The 23,280-nt window shown below is 45.9% G+C and overlaps 1 protein-coding gene across 7 annotated transcripts in view; it reads right to left on the reverse strand.

Annotated features, from left to right (window-relative positions):
* The window catches only part of LOC111074875 (band 4.1-like protein 4), a 60,632-nt gene that overhangs the window by 17,251 nt on the left and 20,101 nt on the right, over positions 1 to 23,280 (reverse strand). For all 7 annotated transcript variants that reach the window (XM_022367850.2, XM_022367849.2, XM_022367847.2 and 4 more), the window contains exons 2-8: positions 16,635 to 16,807; positions 5,738 to 5,842; positions 5,259 to 5,383; positions 3,671 to 3,768; positions 3,404 to 3,612; positions 2,378 to 2,530; positions 1,117 to 1,289 (exon numbers count right to left, since the gene is read on the reverse strand). In XM_022367850.2, the coding sequence (XP_022223542.2) occupies positions 1,117 to 1,289; positions 2,378 to 2,530; positions 3,404 to 3,612; positions 3,671 to 3,768; positions 5,259 to 5,383; positions 5,738 to 5,842; positions 16,635 to 16,718 (947 nt within the window). In that variant the 5' untranslated portion in view covers positions 16,719 to 16,807. The remainder of the gene's footprint in view (positions 1 to 1,116; positions 1,290 to 2,377; positions 2,531 to 3,403; positions 3,613 to 3,670; positions 3,769 to 5,258; positions 5,384 to 5,737; positions 5,843 to 16,634; positions 16,808 to 23,280) is intronic.

Genomic DNA, 23,280 nt, shown 5'->3' on the forward strand with positions numbered 1-23,280 from the left:
CATTTCACAGAAAGTCATTAGTGGGCTTTGCACTCGAGTTGCTTTTTGGCCGAATGCCTGCTGGCCCTTGCCCCGTGTGCTCCTTCTTGCCAGGCCTCGTAGATCCGACATTTTTATTGGACTTCCAATTAGTTGACCATCCAGCGATGGCGTAAACTTGATCTATGTATGCTGGCCAGCTCCACTCTCGTCCTCGACCGCGGCCTCCATGCTTCTGTTTGGGCAGAGATGATTTCTAATTGGAGCCGCATGAAATTTGAGGAGCCAAACACATGCGAACTTGCTTCGTTTGGAGGCAGGCTCTCTCTCTTTTTGCCGTGGCAAAGAAAAACTGAAAGTAACTTGGTAGAAACAGTCTGCCATGTGGTTATACCCTGGAGCTAGTCGCTGGAGAGGGAATGACTACTTTAGACAAAGGATTGCAGAAAAGGAATATGAGCGGGGAATTTCACAGAACTTGTTACCCTACCTCTTAGGTGGATTATGCCCCTACATCAATCGGAAAAGTCTTTCAAATTTATTTTCTATATCAAAAAATATTAATTATTTTTCGTGATTATATTTCTGTTTCATTTTGCTAAATACTCTGTGGATCATGATCATAAATGAATCTCTTTTAAGCTAAACGAAGCATCCTTCCATTACGCTAATAAGTAGAGACCCCTCCCATCTATCCCCTTGAGAGTCAGTGCCCATGTTCCATGCAGATCATCTGTACGAGCATGCAGCTGCCACGAAATCCACTTGAGCTCTGCCTCTTAATGAGCTAATCACATGAGATGCACTCGAGGCGGCAGGGGCATTCGAGTCGAGTAGAGTGCATCCATTGGGTCCACTGGGTCCATTGGAATTTGTTACGTCTTAATTGGCTGCGCTTTCGGGCTTGGCCAATAAATTAGGCAGCTTGGCATACCAACGCCAGCGTCCAGCTCGCAGCTGACATGGTTATGGTTTTTGGACTTAACAACTTTATCTAATGGCCAAGCCATGACGAGGGCGGAGCACCCATGACTGCACCCACACCCACTTGTCTGCCGAAAAATACTTCCGGCATACATATCATCCTGGTTAGTGTTCCTTCTGCCACTCGATGTGCAGGTACGGTACGGTACTCACCTGGGCCTGAAGCGCGATCCCAGTTGGAACAAGTCGGCTGCATGCGACTGGGAGCTGGGCAGCGGGGCGACGCGCACCTGCCTGAAGAACGCATGATGCTCCACGCAGCATCTCCACAAGTGTTTGCACGCCGATTTGCGGGGCGTCTCGAAGCCGTAAGTGCTGAGCTCGTTCTGTGGACGAGAAGGAGGGGATGCGGCAAATGCAGTGTGTGATAAGCGGAAAAGTCAAGTCACGACGATGGGCCATGGCAATGGAAGCAATGGGAGCGTTGTTAGCGACGATGCCGACAAAAGAGTCGAGTTGAGTTGAGTCGGTTGCCAAGTGAAGGCAGAGGCACTGGCAAAGGCAAATTGAGTGAATGAATGCCTCAGCAAAAGTTGCTTCCACTCAATGGTCCCGTCCCCTTTGCAGAACGTAAAGTGTGAATTCCCAAAAAAAAAGAAGAAGGGAGGGTCGGGGACCCGTCCAACAAAAATCAAGTCGAAAAGGAAAAACGTTAAAGTTTCGCCTTTTGTGCGCGTCAACTGGCTGCAAAAAGTTTTTTGATTATCAAAGCGTTAACACCCGAAAGTGTACAAGTTTCAGAAGCTGCCATTCGGTGTCTTCTATCTTCTATCTCTGCTACCAGAGACGCAGCTACTGCTACTTGTTGGCTAACGAGTCTTCTAGCACTTTACTCCGCTCCTGGCGCCACTTGGTGCCGCTGACAGCCAAAAAGTTGTCACCAAAAAGAAGGCAGCGGGGACACAAAGAAATTGGCGACACTGCAAAATGGCAAATAAGAAATTGAAAACAGAGCGAGATGCAATACAGAAGCTGGGATACTCTATACAGGTGTGGAAAACATGAATTAGCTTCTGCTTGAAAGCTGATTTCTACTGCGATTGAAGGTCTAGGCAGGAAGTGATTGACTGATCACTTGAGATACTTCTTTAATCTGTCCATAGGTATTTAGGGTTCCAGTAAGTGATGTAAGCTGTTAGTGATCCCAGATAAATTCTATACTTGATGTCAGACTCCCCCCCTGATCGCTGGGATAATTCCGATTCGAGTACTACCCTTTTCGTTCACTGCTTTAAGCCATTCCACTCATTGTACGAACTGCAAATTGTCTGAAGCACTTGTCGGCCAACAAATTTATGACCAAGATGGGGGATCTGCATCGTCAATTGTGGCCATTGTCGCCCCTCCCCCGGCACGTTCCCATTCCCGCCCATGGCCACCTCCATTGTCGCATTCGGGTGCGTGAAAAATTTACATTTTTATCGCTTATCCTGAGCATAAAATAGCGTCCTTTATAATAAACTTTGGCAATGCGCGGCCAATAGTAATGAGCCACCGTCGTCTTGTTGCGCAGGACGACAATGCCGCTCGGTGTGAGGCCCAGGAAGTACTCCACGCTGTCCTCGCCCTGTGGGAGTGAAAGAGAATTGAGAACTTTAGTGAGAGCGCAACTTTGGCAAACAAAAGGCAGGCAAAAAGTTTCCTTTTGGCCATTGCCAAAAAATGTGTTAACAAGAAGAAAGTTTTGCGCCCATTAGCAGCAGGCGGCATTTTTATGGATACCGAACGCCGCACACCCATCCGAAGGAATAACCAAAATAAATGTAATTTTAGCTGTTAATTAAATTAAAAAAGAAGGAAAAGCCAAAGAAGAATGGGAAGGGGATTAAGAAAGGGTGAGGGTAAGGGTAAGGGCAAGTAAAAACCAAATGAAAGACGGCTGCCTGGCGCCGCGATAGTCAATGATTTGTGTCTATAAACAAACACAAGGGCGACGAAAGAGATGAGGTGGAAGGGAGTGGGGTAGGGCACATACCGCAGCCATGTGGAGTACAAGGGTTCATGCCACATGCCGCATGCCCCCCGCCCCATACGTACACACACACACAAACACAGCTGGTGATTTATTGAGGTTTGATATCAAAGTAAAGGGCAATAAAAAATGCAAATGAAGTGCCAACTTACGCAGCACAAACTCAGGGGATCGGGAATCGGTAGTCTGGGGTTAGAGTCTCGTCTGAGACACACACCCCCCAGTCGAGGGGTTTTTTTGGGGGTAATCATTGCCCTGCCCCAACCCATGTTTGGGGTCCAGAAATGTGAGCAAATGATTTATAATATTTGCCATGAAATGAAATTAAACTTTGCATTTCCCAGCTGACCCCTTTTCCACCCCAATGGAAGGGAAGAACTCTGTCTGACACCAGCTGTGGTTTTTGGGTCATGTGCGGGGAGTAACGGGAACCGCAGCAGTGCCCCGACATCAGCCCTCGTAACTTACCAGAACGGGATGCAAATCAACGCCGTACATATCATGCCATTTGACTTTGTCCAGATAGTTCAACTCCGCGCTGGATGGAGACATGCCCTTGAGCTGTTGGTGCAGCTCGGAGACGCGCGTCTCCAGCTCATTGCTTTGGTTGGGCAGCAGCCGGAATTCGGAGACATAGCCCTTGGAGTGGCGTCGCTGATCGTAGTCCCCCAACTCGGCTGTGAATGATGGATATGCATATTGAAGATACTCGGCTGACAAATACCTTCTACTTACATTGCACCACAAAGGCACCCAGTTCGGCGGCCAATTCAAAGGCCACTGGCAGTCGTCCCTGTAGTACATCCTGTTTGACTTGCAGAAAAAGTTGGTATCTGAAATTGACAAATTTCATTAGCCAGAACATCAGAACAGAGCAGAACAGAACAGAGGATGAGGATTTACAACCTGGGAGTAACAAGTTAACAAGCTGACAAACAAATCCTTGGCCATAAAATTAGTTGATACACCCCCCTATTTCCCCCCATTCCATCGATGTTTGTCCAAGGCAAACACAACCGGAAAACTTGTTGACTTTTGGGCGTAACATCAAAATCATGTAGCAAATAAACAACAGACGGAACCAGTCACAAAAACAAGGATACAGATATGTTGCCAAAGGATATATGTACTTAATACATAGAGATAGAGATGCAGGGTGTCCTGTGTATCATATTTCACAATTATTTGCGGAGAGGCCTGAACTTCAAGTTGATGTTTGCCTTAATCCTTTTCGGTCTAGCCGGCTGCTGTCCTTGTTTGACTCTCATCGCTCTGTCAGACTATCTCTTCCCCTCCGCATTTATCTATCCCATTTCCATCTATCCATTGGAATTTACAACTTTGTCGCTGTCGAAAGTCAATTGCCGTTTATTGTATTGCCGCAGACTTTGTATAGCTAACATAACAAAATTCTTTCGGTCCGTAGTCCGTGGTGCACTTCTGCCATAATGCATTCAGTGGCAATTGCATTTGCCACACGAACTCATGAACCTATAAACCCATGAACCCTACTTTCCATACAGTTTTCCACTTGGCTACAAGTGCATTTCGATGCATTTATATGCGCTAATATTAGCGCAGCAGCAGCAGCAGCAGCAGCAGCAGGGCATAGATTTTGATGATGTTTGGCCAAGGGGTGGGCTTCATCCTCAACAATCTACTCCACTCTACTGCTGTCTCTGATGATGATTATGGCGAACGTGTCGTCGTATAAAGTGCAAATATTTGCACACACCAAATGCTTGATAAATGCAGCAATCGCCCCCAGACACCATCATCGCATCGCGCCATCGAACGATGATGAAAGCCAGGACTATGTTCGTGTCCATGTCCACCCTGTGTCCTGTCTGCCCTCTCTGTCCCTGACCCTGTGTCCATATATCCCTTGACAGTGCTAACCAGCATAAACGTTTGCGTTTGCGACATTTGGCATTTTGAACACCAATCATCCACTCCAACCAGGGCCCATCCATCTGCAACATCTGCATCCCTGCATCCCTGCCTCTCCCTTTTCAATTGACTATTGCGTTTATTTTTAATTTATTTTGCTTGATGTGTGTGTGGGTGCGTGTGTGCATAAATGCATTAATTTCATCATGTATTATCCATTAGTTGGTCTCCTGACTCTCCTTCGCTCCTTCGCTGCTTAACTGCATCTCTCGCCCATTCGCTTCATTTATTGTTTATTGCATTATAATTATGCGTCTGTTAACAAATTAAATTTACTTAAATTCAATTTGATGAATATCCCAGACCAAAAGTTGCGCCACATTAAATGGTTTTAATAATTAATTTAATTGAGGACTCAGCACCGCACACTCACCTGGTGATTTCCTCCAGGAGTTTGCACGGATCAGCAGCATAGAATTTCACACCGAAATACAAGTCGTATGGATCCGATTTGGGCTTCAGTTGACGGGAGATGCGTGAGGCAGGGTCCAGCCAGTGCTGCGGCAAATTTAAACACAGAAATGAAAGGTTAAAGACGTTAAACAGGTCATGGCCGAACCACAGGGGGCATGTGCTGCTCAGACGCGTTGTTCTTAGAAAGGACACGCACAAAACAGACAGGTGCTCGAAAGCGAAATTATATAATTTGCCCGCCCTCCAGCGATACAAGGAGGCTCAAAGAGTTTCGCCCCCGTCTGGGGCACGGGCGTTTTGTTCTCATTTCTTTAGCGCTCGTTGCGCCTGAATGAATTTCAATGAAAATGAAAATGAATTTCAAAAACCAATATGTTTGCACAGCGGAAGTAACAGTAGGAGCAGGCCGAGAGTCCCGGACAAAACTGTCTGCCTTACCGTTTGATTCTCCTCGTCGATATAACGTATGCCGAAGTATGAGGTCTCGATTAAATTGAGCCTGGCAAAGACGACATCCAGCAGAGCCTGGCCCGGCAAATCATCCTGAAAATAGACAAGAAAATTGCTGTTAAAACAGAAGAGTAAGGCGGGGGGAGAAACCAAAGGGATGCTGAGAGGACGAGAGTGGGCTCTGGTCTGAGAGCAAGCGACTGGGCAAAGACTGGGCAAAGGCAAACACTGGGGAAACACTGACAAACTGTTGAGCCATTGAATGGCCACAGCCATGGTCCTCGGTCCTCGGTCCTTGGTTCATGGTGCCCGTTTTGGCCCTGTTTCTCCGGTTGGCTAACTCTCTGCCGTCTGCCGACAAAAGTGAAAACTTCCCGAGTGACAATTATTCAATTGGAAAATTGCTGCCTTTTTTTGGTGCTGCCGCTTATTTCTGTTGCCTTTGCACTTTTCTTTTGCTGTCGCTGTTTGCTGATAAAATAAAAGTGGAAAAATATAATAAAAAAAGGAAAACAGAGAACAAGGACCCAAAGCGTATGCCGCCAAAAAGCAAATAAGAAAATGTCCCCCCCCAAGCCGCCCCCCACAAAAAGCAAAAGCCAAACAATTTATAGCAAATCGAAGTGTGGACAAAGTCGGGCAATCAACAATTTTCTGTTGGTTTAATTTAATTTGTTAAAGCTTTAAAATGCCAATTCCCCTTTTTTGCTCTCTGTGTCTAGTGGCAATAATAAATTGAGTTGATTCTCTGGGGAGACTGCTCTAGTCCTTCTGCTCCTGCTGCCAAAAAAAAAAAAAACAAAAAAAGGTTGCCGCAGCTGCAGGAACCACAAAAAAGCACCCAAACTATGGTCTATGGCCAGGGGCGTACTATTGTTAACCGCAAAGGCTCCTGACACGCCCCTACCTATGGGTCCAGTCCGCCAGTGGGGGATGCGATACTCCTTCATTGTCTGCCACGTGTCTCATGTGTAGCAGCTGGCGCCTCAACATGTTTGATTCTCTCTTCTGGTGGCTGTTTTAATACCCATTACTCAGAGAGTACCCTCAAAGAGTATTTTAAATTCGTGTTAATGTGTTTAATAACTGGATGGGAGCGATTTTTATTCTCTCTCACAGAGCAGCTTAGCAGTAAGGAACGCACGCGTTTCTATCTTTCTGTTTGCATCTGTCTCTTCCTTCACTGTAAGTTCCAGCCTAATATCTAACTTTGCACTACTAAGATCAGAGCATTATATCATATGGCCTGACAAGATAATAAGACAGGATTAATTCTTTATCCATTTACAACATTTTAACAGACAATTTTCTTTAAGCAAATTCACCTTCAAGGGTATCAAATGCTTCGGCACCCTTATACATCATTCCTTCATTGTTTTTTGTTGTGGTTTCCCTCTCTTTTTTTGGCACTGACCAACAGACACTGACTTTTGCCTTTTGTTGCTGGCGTTGCGTTGCCATTGGCACTGCTGTTGTTGCTGCTGTTGTTGCTTTTCCGTTCGACCCGTTGCCATGTTTTATTTATGGTATTTTTGCCTGGCCAAAAGATCCCTTTGGGGGCCACATCCTGCACACACGACGACGATGGGCATCGCATCCCTTTGCCATGCATTCCCTCCACTGTTTTACTGCTGTTGCGTCATAAACTTAATGGCTGGCAAGTGTGAACAAACTGGGATTCGGCCAGGAGCCGAACCGAACTCCGTTTTGAATTTATGTTAAGCATTTTCTGCTGACCCAACCGACTGGCATCGAGATGTTTAAGCTGCCGTTTGGGAATTTCAAGTGCCAGAAAATTGAGTTCAAGATGAAGGCGATGCGAGGGCGATAATCTCTATATGACAACACGTTCTCGCAAAAGTTCCCTCACTCCCAATCAAAGGTCAGAAAACGAGTTGATTTTTGCATATGCTGATGCTCTGGGTTCTCTCCAGAGACATATTTGTATGCGAGTATGTGTGGAAAAACTAATTGCATTTGAGTTTGAGTTGACTGCATTAGATGACAGTCGAGAGTGGAGTGACAGTGACAGCAGAGGCTAAGTGAACGTGCTTTTGCAGTTCCTGGGCACTCTGCTGTTCTGCTGCTATTCGATGCAGTCCCTGCCTTGCAGTCCATGCCATGCAGTCCCTGCCATCCTGCTGTACATCCATTCTATGTCCTGCAGTCCCAGCCATTCTGCTGCTGTCCCTGTCCTGCCTGCCATCCTGCTGCCTTAAATTGCATTACAAATACGTGAACGTGGGCCAAGGACATTAATACAATGGTCCGTACAATTTCGTACACAAGACCATGTCCTTATTGTTGTCACCAGCTCTGTGCGCTGTTATTTCTTTTGTTGGTTTTGGTGTTGTTTTAGATGTTGTTTCCAATGCTTTTATACCATAAAATGCAAGCAGAAAAGTGCATTTTAAAAATGCATAAGAACCATGAGCGTTCATCATATGGTCGGTCTGCCGTTTACTTAGTCAAAGCTCTGACAGGACGATGAGAGCGCAGGAGGAGGAGTTTGTGGCTAATAATGTATGTGCCCCGTAAATGGAATACTTGATGAAGGTGAGTGGCAGTGTAATATAATATCCCTTGAACATGTGCGGAAGAGAGTTTTCCCTTCCCAAAAGCAGCTCCATCCACATCGATCTCTGTACTACATATTATACATATATGTATTGGAATAGACACATATTCATTCGTACACACGTCGCTCCCCTCGTTGAAACTCAAACTAATAGAGAGACCGGCAGACCCCACATAACAAGTTTCCATCCTAATGAACTACGCCTCATGCATGTCGAAGGCCCGAAAGCCTTTCCTTAACGTTATGGCTAAAAATCAACGTTAAAACATGTAAGGGACCGCAATGGCCGGCAATTAATCACAGTGGAAAAAGAGACAGAGTAGCAGTGAGGGGGGGAAACCCGGAAAAACTTGTGCAAACAAAAGTGTTTAAGTCCCAAAAGGTTTTTTCTGGGAGCGTACAACCACTCCCTCTTCTCCACTGACCCTCTCTCACACTCCCTCACTCACTCACTCTCTCTCTCTGACAGAGTTCAATAAATTAGATTTCGCTTGAGCCAGAGTGAAGCGAACGAACCAATGACGTAGTAGATGATGTCTGGGGCATCAAAGGATGATGTGGATGTGGATGTGGATGCGGATGCGGATAGCTGGAAGCTGAGATGCTGATGCTGACAGCAGCGAAAATTGAAGAGAGGGTAACGCCGGATGTGCCCCAACGATGATTATGTTGATGCTAATGATGATTAGGTCTTTGGCTAAAATGTCTTAATCAAATTATGCTTACTTTGATGTTCGAAGGAGTGCTGGCTGCTTGGCTGCTTGGCTGCTTGGATGCTTGGCTGCTGCTGCCTAAAGGACATCGAATCCTGGCCAAGTACACTTAATGAGCTTACATTTTTCCCTAACCAGGAGAGCCTCCTCCACACACTCCACTCCTGTCAGCTGTTGGCAGGCGGCAGGCAACAGGAATAGAAGAAGTTTTGCGCCATGCAACTTAATTAGAGGAACGCCAAGTGGTAAACCGGAAAATATAGCACACATGTCTGGCCACCAGCATTCCATTCCATTCCATTCCATCCCCCAAGTAGCACTCGACGACACTTCTTCTGTGGGAGGGTGGGGTGTGGGGGGGGGCAAAATCCCTGCTAAAACGTAATCAACGTCTTGCCAAAACTTTAACTACGTGACTAACCCAATTCTTGCCTCTTGCGTGTGTGTGCTGAAATCTGCTGCATGTTGTCCCCAAGACTTTAATATAATTAACACATAGTTTATGTTCTCAAAGGGTTCCGTTCCACAGCGTACATTCTAACCCCTTTCTCTGTGGGGTCTCTTCCTCTTGGCATTATGTCAGCTTATTTGTTGCAATTTACAGCGGAAAAAGCTCAGCAAAAAGGGAAAAGCCGTTGCTGCTATGGGGGTCAGGTCAGATGGTGAAAATGCTGGTGCTACTCAGCATCTAAGCATCTGTCCCCCTGGTTGCAACTTCTCTCGTCTGAGGTTCTCTTCTCCCCAATTGCATTGTGCGTATAATTGCGATGCTTGGCTTAAACGTGCGCTGACCTCTGACAAACAGATACACCCAGTGGCAGATGAACCCATATATACATACGTACATATACAGATGCAAAAACAGAGCTGCATTCGTTTGTGTTTATAACGGCATTATGAGTCTAAAGCTCAGAGCAAAAAAAAAACCTAAATAATGCTAGAAAAAACAGCAGCACAAACAAAGCTAAAACAAGAGAGAAATATACACGGAGAAGGACAGAGATAAACATAGAGAAAGACAGAAAAATACAGAGCGAGAGATATGATAACAAAAAGAGAGAGATATACTAAGAGAAAGAAAGAAAGTCCAAGAGACAGAGAGACAAACACTCAGCCGCTTGCAATGTCACAGACAAAACGGCGACAAAATGAAAGAAAAGCAATGGCAGAGGCAACATCGTGTTGGTTGTCGTCGTCTTTATGCACAAAAAAAAAACCCAGTCAGAGAATCCAAATGCTAAAGCAGATTTATGTCCATGCCGTCGCTCCTTCATCCTCCTTCGTCTTCATCTCTTTGGGCATCCAAACGTAGCCCCACGCAACCCCCGCTCGCCCGTGGGGCGCATCACCATATTGGCGCATCGCATCTTCCACCTAACTGAAAAACACATTCAACAAACGAGATTTGCGTAATTCCTGCAGCTCAGCCTCCAAAGGTTCGTCTCCGTCTCTCTTGTTTGCTGTTTGCTGGCTGTTCTCGCCGATGTTGTTTTTGCTGTTGTTGGGCTTTCGGTGGAGATGCCTTTGCCTTATGCTGGAGCATACCCTATGAACAGGTGGGTATCATCGGAAATAGTTAAGGAAATATCCAGCCATTGAAGGAATACCCAAGGAGCAGCAAGAAATTTCCTAATAATATTTTCTTACAATCCAGATCTTATGATCTGGTTTCAAAAGTCCAGCAACTCCCCAAATACTCGCATTTTATCACCCGAAAGCTTGACCCTCTTTCCGGCGTAACCTTTCCCGTAAGCGTATCCATCTGTCAACTTACTTCCTACAAAAGTGTGTTTGTGCTGCTCCTTGTTCTGCAGATGCTTGCAGTTTAGAAGCGACGTCGCCTGTCTGTTTACGAGAGTTTTATTTCGCATGCCACGCCAAACGGGCACAAAGCCTGACAATGCTGCATGTGGATGTGGATGTGGACGACGACGACGGGCTGGGTCTCAGCATCAGCATCAGCATCAGCCTCCTTCTCCTCAGCCTCTTTGACTTGACTCTTGACTCTGACTCAGAATCAGCATCAGCATCAGCTTGGGCATCAGCTTTGGAAGCATCTCCAGCTTCAACTAGAGCTGCCTGCTACCTTCTGCCTTCTGCCCCATGTTGCAATATGAGTTGTGTGTCGCCCGTCATCGTCACATAGCGGCACTTCTTGTTCCGCCATTCCGATCGCCCGTTTTTGGTTTTTTTTTTGTTCTGTGGCATGTTTGGGCTGTATTTTTTTTTTCCAGGCTTTGGCAGTTCTTTGGCTCGTTCGTTGCCCCGTTGACATTTGTCGCAGCTTTTCCGCACTCTGATGACGTTTTTTCCCCGGCTTTATCCAGCGGGATGCGCTCTTTGAGCAAAGGATAGTTTTCCTTTGCAGTGCTAATTCCAGCCCTGGGCATGCCAATCAATATGTGGCGGCAGAGTGGCGGTGAAATATTGCACGTGCAACTGTTCAGCATGTCTTGAGCTTTTCCGGCTGGCTGCCAGAGAGAGCTACGACTTCCGCCGCTGTGGCATCACTTGCATTTTCCGCACCATGCACGTTGCACAGACCCTGAGAGACGTCTGTGGCAAACGCTGGATATCATTGTGTTTGGCTGGCAAATATTTCTGCGCTTATCCTCTCGCACACAAAGACCCGGTCTCACCTTGAAATTTCTTTGGTGCTTTTGTTAGCTCTCTCATTCAAACGCTTGGGCAAACACACAGCGCAAACATACAGACAGACAGACAGACCGACAGGCAGGCAGAGAGACCGAAACAGAAAGAGGGGGCTAACTGACAGCGACACAGGGCGCAAAAGAAGTCGAAAAGTGAGGCTGAGGTCCGACCCCAGACCAGAGCCATGGACCACCAAGTGAGTGAGTTATCTGATGGCCGTCAAGTTAGAGCTCTTTGGTCTGGTCTGGTCTGGTCTGATCTCCCACCCGTTCGTTCTGGCCACCCGCTGAATTGTCTGTCCAACAATACGACGTTCTGTATTTGCGTTTAAAGTTTTTTTGATTGAATTGTTGCAAATTGTTTGCAAATCTATTTCGTTTGGGCCCCGCAGCAGCAGCAGCAGCCGCACAATTCGTACTCCTCCATTGAACAATTGGTTTTTGTCTTTGTCTGTCTGTGGTGCGGGGGCTTTTGTGGCCACGCAGATATCCAGATATCCAGAGCCAGCCTCGACTCGACTTGACACTGAGTTATGGTTCTGACAGCTGCTGCAAAAGGCAACATACAGAAAGCGAGAGAGAGAGAGAGAGAGAGAGGGGGAGACTCTTTTGGCCAGCTTTGGATTTCCATTCTATAGCCAGTTTTTGAGCCACAAAATTTCGTTGCCTTTGTTAATCCTATTACCGAACCGAAGCGCAACTTCAGCAACAGATAAAGTAATTACCCCACACAGCTGCCCCAAAAAAGTTCCCCAAAAAGGGAACAAGAGGAGCGGACTGCTTCGCTGACTTTTGCAGAAAAAAAAGGTAAAGGTTTAGACCTTTTTCTTCTTTATTAATACACTCTGAACTGTGAGGGAGGGTGTTGCGCAAATTGGATGAGGCTGCTCTCCACCCCTTTTCTCTCTCTCTCTCTCTCAGTGTGGTTTAGCAATCACGGTTGATCGAAGAGAGCGTCCCACCTCCTCCTCGCTCTGTCAAATATAATTTCCATTATATCTCTGAACATTTCCATTTCGATTCTCATTCTGAATCGATGGTCAATGTTCCGGCAGTTTCCTTTCTATATCCTGGCCTTGGCTAACATTAACATTAACCATCAGCTAAATCCAGACAGAAAGAGACACAGGTGTGGGTGCACCACTGAAATCTAGACGCCAGCCAGCATTTATTTAGCCATTAAACACGCTTCATGGGTTTTTGCTTATTTTCATTTTCATTATCAATTTGGTCTCGCGCAGACCGTTCACGGGGGGAGGTAGGTAGGTAGGTAGGTGGGGTGACTGTAAAAAAAGCTTTTAACTTAATTATGTTGGCCATAAACTGCAGGTTTATTTTGGCCGTAGAAATGACGCGAGCGAGCAGCGCGCCGCTTGGCGTGTGAACACTGGACTGACCGACCGACAACAACGTTCGACTCTAATTAAATGTCGCCTGGGGGGCATATGACCAACATTTTGTCTATCCCAAAGACCTATACTTATATTCAGATACATTTAGATATAAACTCGTATTTGGTATTTGGTATATGGCAATTTGTTTCAGTTGTGCCGCTGGGCAAGGGGGTCTGAAGTGTTTGCTCGTGAAACACTCGAATCGAAACCATTTTCCATTACCATTTCGGCCATGTCATTGTTCGGCCAGTATGTGAAGTGAAGTGTGTATTTGGGTGAATGATTTACATAAATTCTCAAACGTTCAAACGGCACAGGGAGATCTGATCCGATTTCAATCCCAAATCACAGTCCCACAGTCACACAGTCCCTCCAAGTAGTGCACCCTGTATTGACAGAATCAAGCGCTGGTCAAACAAAACCCACACACTATTTGGCACTCGGCAAGTGGTGGTCAGAGCTTTGGGCACCGTTAAGAAATAATTATATAACCACTTCAAGTGCTGCCACAGTCTCAGTCTCAGTCGCACTCGCTCTGTACTGCTCTGCTCTGCTCTGCTTGGCCGCACTTAAAGTTTTGTGAAGTCTGGGCCGTGAATTTTCGTACCGACTGTTGCGCTGTTGCTGCCCTGGCCAAATGTCATTAGCATTGTAAGCATGATAAATGACGCCACAAAACTCTAAGATTTTTTTGGTCTACATATATATATGTATGTGCTCGTATATAAGTATTTTTCTGAGCATGAAGTCGTCAAAAACCATTTGTCACAGTTTTGCCAGAGCTTAAGGCCGCGACAGAGGCTTTGTCAACTCCATTTTTCAAACTTTTGTCTCGAACAACTTGAAGTTCTGTGAATACGAGTATGTATGTCAAAATTTCTCGAAAACTTTAAGTTCTTTGAGTTCTTGTATGTTTTTGATCATTTCTCACTATAGCACCGATCAAGTTTTATGCGGTGGAATTCCTGTCTGTCTCTCTGTTTTTCTGTCCCTGAATTTCTGTCAGTATTTTCATATTAATAAGCTAGAAAATGATAATCCCCTCTCGGATAATGCATACCGAAAAATCACTCATACGCAACGTTTGGCAGAGCTCTCATTGTGGCCATGAAATATCGATTACGACACTTTTGCCAGACACCAGACGCGCGTTGCGCGGTATTGCAGCATTGCCTCGTGGATGATGTGTCGCGGATACGCGAGTAGTATCTCTCATTGGCTAACTGAGCTCCGCTTAACCCAACGAACAGCACCAGCACCCCAGCACTGAAATGCAAAACGAGTCGACCGCAGGCAAGAGTCGTCCCCTTTTCCCCAACATCAATCTCCACCTCTCCAATCACTTGGGTCGTCATTAATGGTAGGACTGCAGCCGTGTGGCGGCTTTAAGTGCGTGCGCGCTTAGTGCCATTGGCAGCCGTCAAAATCAACACAGACAACGACAACGACAATGACAATGCCAGCAAACGGCAGTTGCCAACGAAGTTGTGAATACCCTTTGCAGAGAGTATTATAATATAACAAAACAAAGAAATATATATTCCGTTTCTATCTACCTTTTTTATGGAAAATATTCCCTTAATCTCTAAGCTATCTGTTTGCTACTGCACCCTGAACACTCTACCATGGGTATTACAGTCTTCGAGCCTCGCAGGTAGACTGCTTGTCGTTTTGTGATATCGTTTCTGCCAATTTGACAGACAGTTGGGGCAAAAGCAAGAGCACTGGCTCACTAGCTCCATGGGCTGGCTGGCGTGTAAATAAAATTACGTTTTTGAGGCTGCCGGCCACACGCATTTTCTTCCCCTCTGCTGTGCTCTGCTCTGACAGTTTTGCATATCTCTCTGGCTCTCTGCGGCACTTTGAGTTTTCATTCATGGCAAATGTCGTTTTTTTTTCTCTGTCGGCGGCGAGTCTTTTATCAATCATGTGCCTGAGCAGCACACGGGCTACGTGAGTCGCCAGGGCAATAATTACAAGCGATAAGTTGTTCGGGCCAGTGGAAACTCATTAATAATGACCCCGAGGGCCTATGACAACGATGGTTTGTGTCTGGGGCACAGCCGGTTCCTGTCCGCCCCATTGCTAAGCACTGGCTGTGGCATGAGGCACGGGGAATGGCGAACGGGGCACGGGGCACCTACATATATCTAATGCACAATTTATGCCAAAAGTTGAGCTCTGACTTACAGCTGTTGAGCTCTTGTAAAATTATTATAAATCTCTTGTTGATGAGCTGTGATTATTAGCGTTTTACGTGCTCCAATTTTTGTAAGCAACTGCCACATCAACACACACGCCATAAGCAGCAGGCATCAGGCAGCAAGCTGCATGCAAGTGTCATTAGTCAGTTCCAGGAATGGCTAAACTAGTCTGTCGTCGTCGTCACAGCCCCCCTCATTCTGGTCGATCAATCAGGTACGGAACGACTCCACTGATCTGCCGTGGGCGATTCACGCTCAACTGGTCCAATTACCTCATGCATTCACAAACATACTCTACAAGTATATGCCTCGTCAGAGTACGGGGTATGCCACTCCCCCAGTGTGTAGTCTGTGTTTTCTTGGGCCGGCATCTCTGCATAATTAACTGGCGGCCCTTTAAGTCACTTGGTAATTATGTCGCAGACCTCACAAGGGTTTTGGAGTTGACAAGAACTTGCATTGAATATGTTGGACAATTTGCATATAGAAAACTTTAACCTTCAACTTGATTATCTTTTCGATCTACACAAAACTTAATTTCAGAAGAATTTCCTTTCAATTTCATGGCAATTTTGATGTTCTGATTTATGTCTTCCGATTGTTTCCGATGTTTTCTCTAAATATTTTTCAATTAAATGCCAGAGACACAGAAACAAATATGCTTTTATGGTTTAATTTTTCGCATGGGTTTGCTGAAATCAGAGACACCAGACATCAGGCCACCCAAACATGCCACTGTCGGCAGCCCCAGTGGATGCGGAGAAAAATCACAACAATTTATTTGATTTGCCCGCACAATGATGCCAACTATGAGTGGGGCATGCCACATCAGCAGAATTTTTCACCCAGCGAGACAAAAGGCGACAACGAGAGACTCTTCTTTCAGATGACGACCCATTTAATTTGGCAAACGTGAGCAGTTTTAAGCCAGAGAGAAAAGCAGGCCAGGCCAGGCCAGAGAGCAGAAGTCTGGGAAAACAGTGGGGAAAACACCGTCACAAACATCTGTGCTCTGGCTCTGGCTCTGGCTGTGGCTGTGGCTCTGGATCCACGGACGTGTGAATGATGACACTTTGCATGTGTTTGCCCAAGTCACAAGGCCCTGGCACTAAATATTGATGAGGGTGGTGTTGGTTGGTGCTGTGCCGTCTCCTAACTCAGTGTGGCACGTTCAAAGTAGGCAACACTTTTTGTCATGTCACAAAATGTTGCTGATGATGCTCTTGATGAAGCTCTGATGATGATGATGATGGGGTTTTTGTGGGTGTGATGAAAGGGAAAGAATTTACCCCAATGTGTTTGCCCTGGAAAATGGCGAGCGGCAGGAGGGATGAAAGGCACTTACCTTGATCTCGTGTATAAACTCGGTTTCATCCAGCAAATTAATGCGCACGGACATAATCCGCGATGGCCGACACAGGCAATTCATGTTGGTTGCCCTTTTGGTTATGCCTTCACTCTCCACACGATGAAAGATTAAGTATACGTCGCGCCGCCCTGAAGATTGTCTGGCATTGTCTGCAAGAGAAAGAAGATAGAAAGTGGCAATTAATATGTGCACATAATTAATACGTAGATATGCTTTTGCTGTGGCAATTAGCAGGAATGCAACTTGCATTTGCAACTGGTTTACAGATGCAGATGCAGATACAGATACAGAGACTGGATGGAAATGCCTCAAACAACATGGGGGAAGGCAAAGCAAAGCTAACCAACTCTGGCAGTTATAGTCTGTGGCTGTGTCTGTGGCTGTCTCTTGGCCTAGGCCTAGGCCTTGTTTTAATAACTCTTTTGGCTTGGCATTTATCTGAACCGCAGATCAGCAGCCAACACATCAGCGGCAATGACAGTCATCCAACTGTCAGCGGTTGCCGCTCCCCCATCTCCCAGTGGGGCATTATCATTATAATTTTATAATTGCGGTTGTTTTCCAGCGATAAGTTTAATATGCATGAAGAAGGGGAATCGCAGAGAAAGAATCACCTACGACAGCAACTAAAGCCCCTTCCTCTGCCATCCTCTACGACGACAACAAGAACAACACCAACAAAAGTCACTTAAGCGGATTAGTTAAAGGGCGCTTCTCCCTCTCCCTCCCTCACCCTCCCTCTGTATATTTCTGTCTCTGTGTGTTTGTGTGTGTGTGTGTTGCCTAAAAGCAGATTATGTCATTAGAGTTATAGTACATGGTGGGGCAGTGGCAAGAGAGTAGCGGCGGAGGAGGCATCCGACGACCAGCTTAAAGTTTGCCAAGGGGCTTTAATGGAGAAGTTTTGAAGCGCCACAAAGTTGAAATTGGTGTGGAAACAAACAGTGGTAACTGTTTTAAGGGGTAAAACATGCGCAAGATCGAAGGGAAATATTAGATGAAATCAATTAAAATACTGAACTAAATCTAATTACTTTCAAATTAGGTGCTTTTGTTCCATTATGAATATTTGTCGTCATGTGCATCCCATTAACCTAATGACTAAAAATTCCAGTCAAGTTTGGTTGTAAAGAAAAAAATAGTTATCCTCAAATTTCAATTGTCGGAATACGCCCTCAAAGGAAGTCCCAGTTAAAACCCATAGGCAATGCCTACTGTACTATGTATCTTCCACTTTGATATGTCATGAAAACATGTGAAAACATTTCGCCGACAAAGAACAGACAGAGAGAGAAAGAGAGAGAGAGACTGAGGGCCACAAAAAGTAGATCTCTGGCAGTGCCACTGCAACTCCGACGCTGAGACGCATGTGGCTGCCTCTTTGTTGGTTGCTGCAGCAACTACAAAATAATTAATGTGCATTCGCATAATGAAAAGCTGCGAATGGGTAAAAAAAAGAGCAGTACTAAGGGGAGGGTTGGTGGGGCCAGGGTTGACTTTTCACACATTTCACATGGCCAGACCTCAAGTTTCTGTTGTTTTTGCATAGTCTCTGACTTGTAGTTATATTCATAGTCGCAGTCATAGCAACATTCATAGTCGCAGTCATAGTTGAGGTTGCAACCTCTTTTCCATTTGCATTTTATATATCTACGTGTGTGTGTGTGTGTGTGTGTGTGTGTGTGTGTGTGGGGGGCTTTCATTAGATGCTGGCTGGCACATTTCACTGGAGCTCGTCGCTCATTACTCTAATGAAATATTATGCCTAATTAATGGAAAGTCGGCTGCCAAGTCGGTTGACTGACATATGTCATACATCTGTCTTTAAGTTGGTCACTCTGTCAGCGCGGCTGCTGTTGCAACGGGGGCAGCAACACAGCTCAGCAGCAAGTTGCATCAATTAAAATGCATATTTATGTGAATGACAGCCACTATGAATGTGGAAAAAGATGGAAATGGTTGTTGTCCCCCCACCCCACACCCAGTGCATGTAATTTTAATTGCAGCCGAACGCATGCAACAACAAGTTCATTCAACTTGCCACCAGAGAGAGTGCAGACTCTGCCGCGTTACGGGGGACTTTTTCACCCACCCACAAGAGTAGCAGCTTCAACGCACAGGCACAGGAAAATACAATTTAATCGTAAATTTTCTTTAAATTTAATGTCCCTCCTGATCGTTAAGCTTTAGCTTTAGGTATCATATGTGTTTTTTTTCTTAAATGGGAAACAATTTTCTCGGCTATAAACATATTAATTGGTTTTCCCAGAAACTCTTTCAACATATGGAATACCCTTCTTCATGGAGCGTTGGTAAAGCTTTTACTACTTGAAAAATGTTCAACAAATGCAATAAGTTTATTCCCCATCCAAAAAGTTTAACCACAATGGAAGGATGGGAAGATGGAAAGTCCCCAGAAAATCCTACAAAACCACACATGTGATAAATATGCCATTGATCGATTTTTGAGCAGCATTTCCCGTCGCCCCGCTCAGGCACTGAAGAAATTTATCGTCTGGGCATATTTATAGCGTCATATCTTTATGCCCGAGCCCTGTGTGTTTACAGGACATCATCAGCATCAGCATCGGTTACAGATTCAGCTTCATGCTTCAACTTCATGTTTCAGCACCCAGCGACACCCTCATAATTTCTTTTCCCATCAAATTTATCACAGCAACAGCAGAAGCAAAGGGAGGAGGAGGAGCAGAAGCAGCAGGAGCATCGGCGGGTGGTAGGCGTGACTTTTCTCCATGCTTTTCCGGAGGAGGGATGTGGGCTAAAAGAAAAACTTGCCTTGATTTGTGATAAAGTGCGTGTGGCATTTGGCCGACCGACCTTCATCCCCCCCTTCCATTGCCTATTTATCAGAGGCAAACTTTGCTTTCAATTTTCTGGGGGATTTTTACTACTTTCTTTCCTTCTCTTCCTACTACGCTTCCTGCAAAGCTTTTCTACTTATTTTTCTTCCATTTTTTCGGGTGCTTTATTAATAATATTTGTGCAGACTCCAGACTCCAAATACATCCCTATATCCATACACTGTCGCACATTACTCCCCTCCTCACATCATCATAAACTGAATGGCAAAGGCTGCCTGGCTCCCTACTTGCATTCATTTTTGCTTTTCTGCTGCTTTTCTGACGGGCGTATCAATAACTGAAAATGTCTCAAACAGCATTTTGTCATATTTCAATGAATCCACACTCCTTCGCACTCCTCCCTCCCGTACATTTCTGCTCGCATCCATCTGTATCCCTTGGATCCGTTTTATGTTTGCGGAAGTAACACCCAGGCCAAGGCAAAAGGCAAACAAACTTTTAGCACATACATCTGGCAGAAAGGCAGCAGAGTAATGTCTGGCCCAGGTCTCTCTCTCCCTCTTGGTCTTTGGTCTGGTTTTCTGGCTAAAACGAAATTATTTATTACCAGTGTTGTTTGCCGGCAGGTTGTGGGGCGAATGGGGACGAAACTGCTGGCTGTATGCGTAGAATCTGCTGCTGGTAATGATGATGAAAAACGTGAAAGCATCGAAAAGTGCAAATGCCAAAAAAAAAAAAAGGTGAGAAGGGGGCGCCGCAAATCAGAAGGATTGCCCCAGACATAGTCGCAGACCCATGGCCCAGAAACCTGAAACCAGACCCACACTTTAATGATGATTAAATGCGCGTTTAGGTTTTTCAGCATTAGGAAGGGAATCACTCTGCTGCTCTCTCAGGCAGGGCAGTGATTTTCCTCTTTTGGGTTTTCCTCTTTTAGCTGGTTGATTTGACTATCAAATGGAGCTTATTGGTTCGAGTGGTGGCAAGGGGCAAGGCGATGGTGAATACTTCCTCAAATGAGCTGGAAAATTGAAGCCAAGGGCAAAGCGCTGGCCAAATGAATTGCAGGAATTTCAAAGAATTTCCATGCTAAATAAACTAACTCTACGGGAACTCTAGCTTCAAGTGGAAGAGCTCGCTGCATCCCAGAAATTTATTGTATAAATATTTGCGTTAAAGATTCTAAGACTCCTCCTCTCTGTGGAGATCTGCGTGCATGAAATTACTTAATACTGTTCGCGGCCTCGTTTTTCCATCTCTAGCGCTAATTTCTGAGAAATGCTTGAGTTGGGCCATGGCTCATTCCTGCAGAGAGACGAGAGCAATATGCATAGCCATAGTCGGGGCTCGAAACGGCATGGACATGGCCACAATCCGCAGGCGGGCATAAATTTTACCACCACACACATACAGAAAATTGCATTATAACATATGGGGATGAATGGATGGTTGGATGGATGTTGATCGGTGGATGGAGAGGGGGTTCAGTTGGGGCGTGGGCACGGCTCATACCTTGAGGCATTTGCAGCAATTAACACGGTCGACGGCGTGTCTTGGCGCCCACTTTGGACCGCCACAGCCACCACAATCAGAGAGGCAGAGGCTGAGGCTGTGGCTGCGGCTGTGGCAAGGGGCCTCAGAGTTTCTTATTTTTCACTTATTTTTGGCACGTAATGAGCTTGGAAATGCATTGGATTGTGTCCAAGACGCAGGCACAGGGACACAGGCTCTAATTGCATTGACGCTTTTGCCAACGGAATGACATTGAGAGGTGCATGCCACCTGGAGGCACCTTGGCGGTGGTGCGCACCGCTTGGACCTGATTGAGTTGCAGTTAATTATGCCTCGCTGCTTGGCATTTCGACGATTTTAATGATTTGTAGCGGTTTTTGCTGGTGAAATATTTCGCTTACATGTGGCACAGGGATACGGATACGTGCCTCTACGCCGTGTGGCACCCTGCACCTCCTTCCCTACTCACTGGCTGCTGACTGCTGGCTGCTACGACAACACGTCGAGTGCAATGACACACAAGATTTTTGTGCCGTGGTGCTGTATGAGTATTTATTTACAGTTGCCGACACAACGATGACGTTGCCTGACGACAGGCCGAGTGAGTGTGTGCGTTAATATTTAAGCGGTTGCATGGGAACTTGTTAACACCAACGAGGTAGCAAGCAGCACACACACGACCGTGCCACAAGACCAGACCAGACCAGAGCGAGACCCAGCCACAGCCACAGCCCCAGCCCCAGACAAGCGCCAAGGGAGAGACAGAACGAACGGGGAAGCAATACGGTGTAGTACGGGGGAGTGGCAGCTTCCATGGCCAGGAAGCTGACTCGTCGCTGCTCCACAGCTACGTGAGTGATTGTCAAGTGCTTGACGCTGCAGACAAATGAAATTCGCTTAAAGTGCGCGCCCCACAGTCGGCAGGCACGGTCACAGTTGCAGTTGCAAGTTCGCTGCCGTTGCGGGGATATGCCATGCCCCATGTCTGGTCTCTAGGACAACTTGAATTGCTGTCTGTGCAATGGGGGGGCGTGACTGTGACTAAAGGCTAAGGTTGCCAGCGACAAATACCCCTTCAGAAGACCGATGAAGGTGGTATAACTTTGAAGGGGAGATCCGAAAGGGTTTGTTATTTCTTGGGGAAGTTCTCTTGATCCACAGGATATGCAGTCGATGAATAGGCAAGGAAACACTTGATATTAGAAGTTTCTCTTTTTGTTTTACAGGGTATCTCAATCTCCAGGCTGTCTGATGTTCTGGCAAAGGTAACATCATCATTCTTGCACCACAACATTCCGCTCCTCCTCTCACACGCCCTAGTGTATTATTTTTCTATAAAAAACGAAAGAAATCTTCTGTTTCTGGATGCCTTTTGTGGCAGTGGAAGCCACAGGGTGAGTAGAGGAGCGGAGAGGAGAGGCATGCCGTGCAGCCTGGCAGCCTGTGAAACTGTAAAATAGAATCAACTCATTCGTCATGTTGCGGAAAATGCATTTTATTTTCTATTTTTCTATTTGGCCCAGGCACATGCGTGAAAATTACTTTATTTTTAATGACTTCCAGGGACCGAGAACGCCTGCCACTAAATGGGACAGTCGACAGTCGAGCTGTGGCAACTGTGCAATGCAATGCAGCTGGATGTTGCATTTGCATAGCCAGCGAGCGAAAGACACAATGAAATCTCAGAGATGAGATGAGATGAGATGAGAGTGGCTGCTGTGGATTGTGGGTGTGGTTGTGGGGCATGCTTCTGTGTGCTGTGTTCTGTGCATGTCATTAACTTTATGAGTGCTTAAATGTGGAAGCAGCAGAAGCAGCAGCTCGCCCCCAACCCATCTGAAGGTAACGGAAACTGCAATTGCAGTTATGAGGGCAACCCAGCAGGTAAATTACCTGTGCCACACCACACCCACTTCCTCCTCTTTGCACCCAGGGGAAACATGACCTTTTCTCCATCGTCTCCATTCGATTTACCTGCTGGAACTGGTGGTAGCTACAGCAATTCTCCCAAGTGTTTTCACTTGCTGCCCGAAACAATAAACCAGGCCAAAAAAAAAAACACATAAATTTGTCCTACGCAACGAAAATAGAGAATGCGCGAAGAAATGATATAGAACCTGTGGAAGTACCTCCTGGTTGTTGTACTGGTCCATGCCACACACGTGTTACAAATTTGATATGAGCAAACACGAAAGAGAAAGGTGCCACGCCACGCCAAGAGGAAGAGAAACAGATAAAGAAAAATACCCCACAGTGGGGTATCAGCTGCTACTTCTATTGCCTGCCTG

The sequence above is a fragment of the Drosophila obscura genome, unplaced genomic scaffold, assembly GCF_018151105.1.
Source record: "Drosophila obscura isolate BZ-5 IFL unplaced genomic scaffold, ASM1815110v1 contig_192, whole genome shotgun sequence".
NCBI classification, from domain to species: Eukaryota; Metazoa; Arthropoda; class Insecta; order Diptera; family Drosophilidae; genus Drosophila; species Drosophila obscura.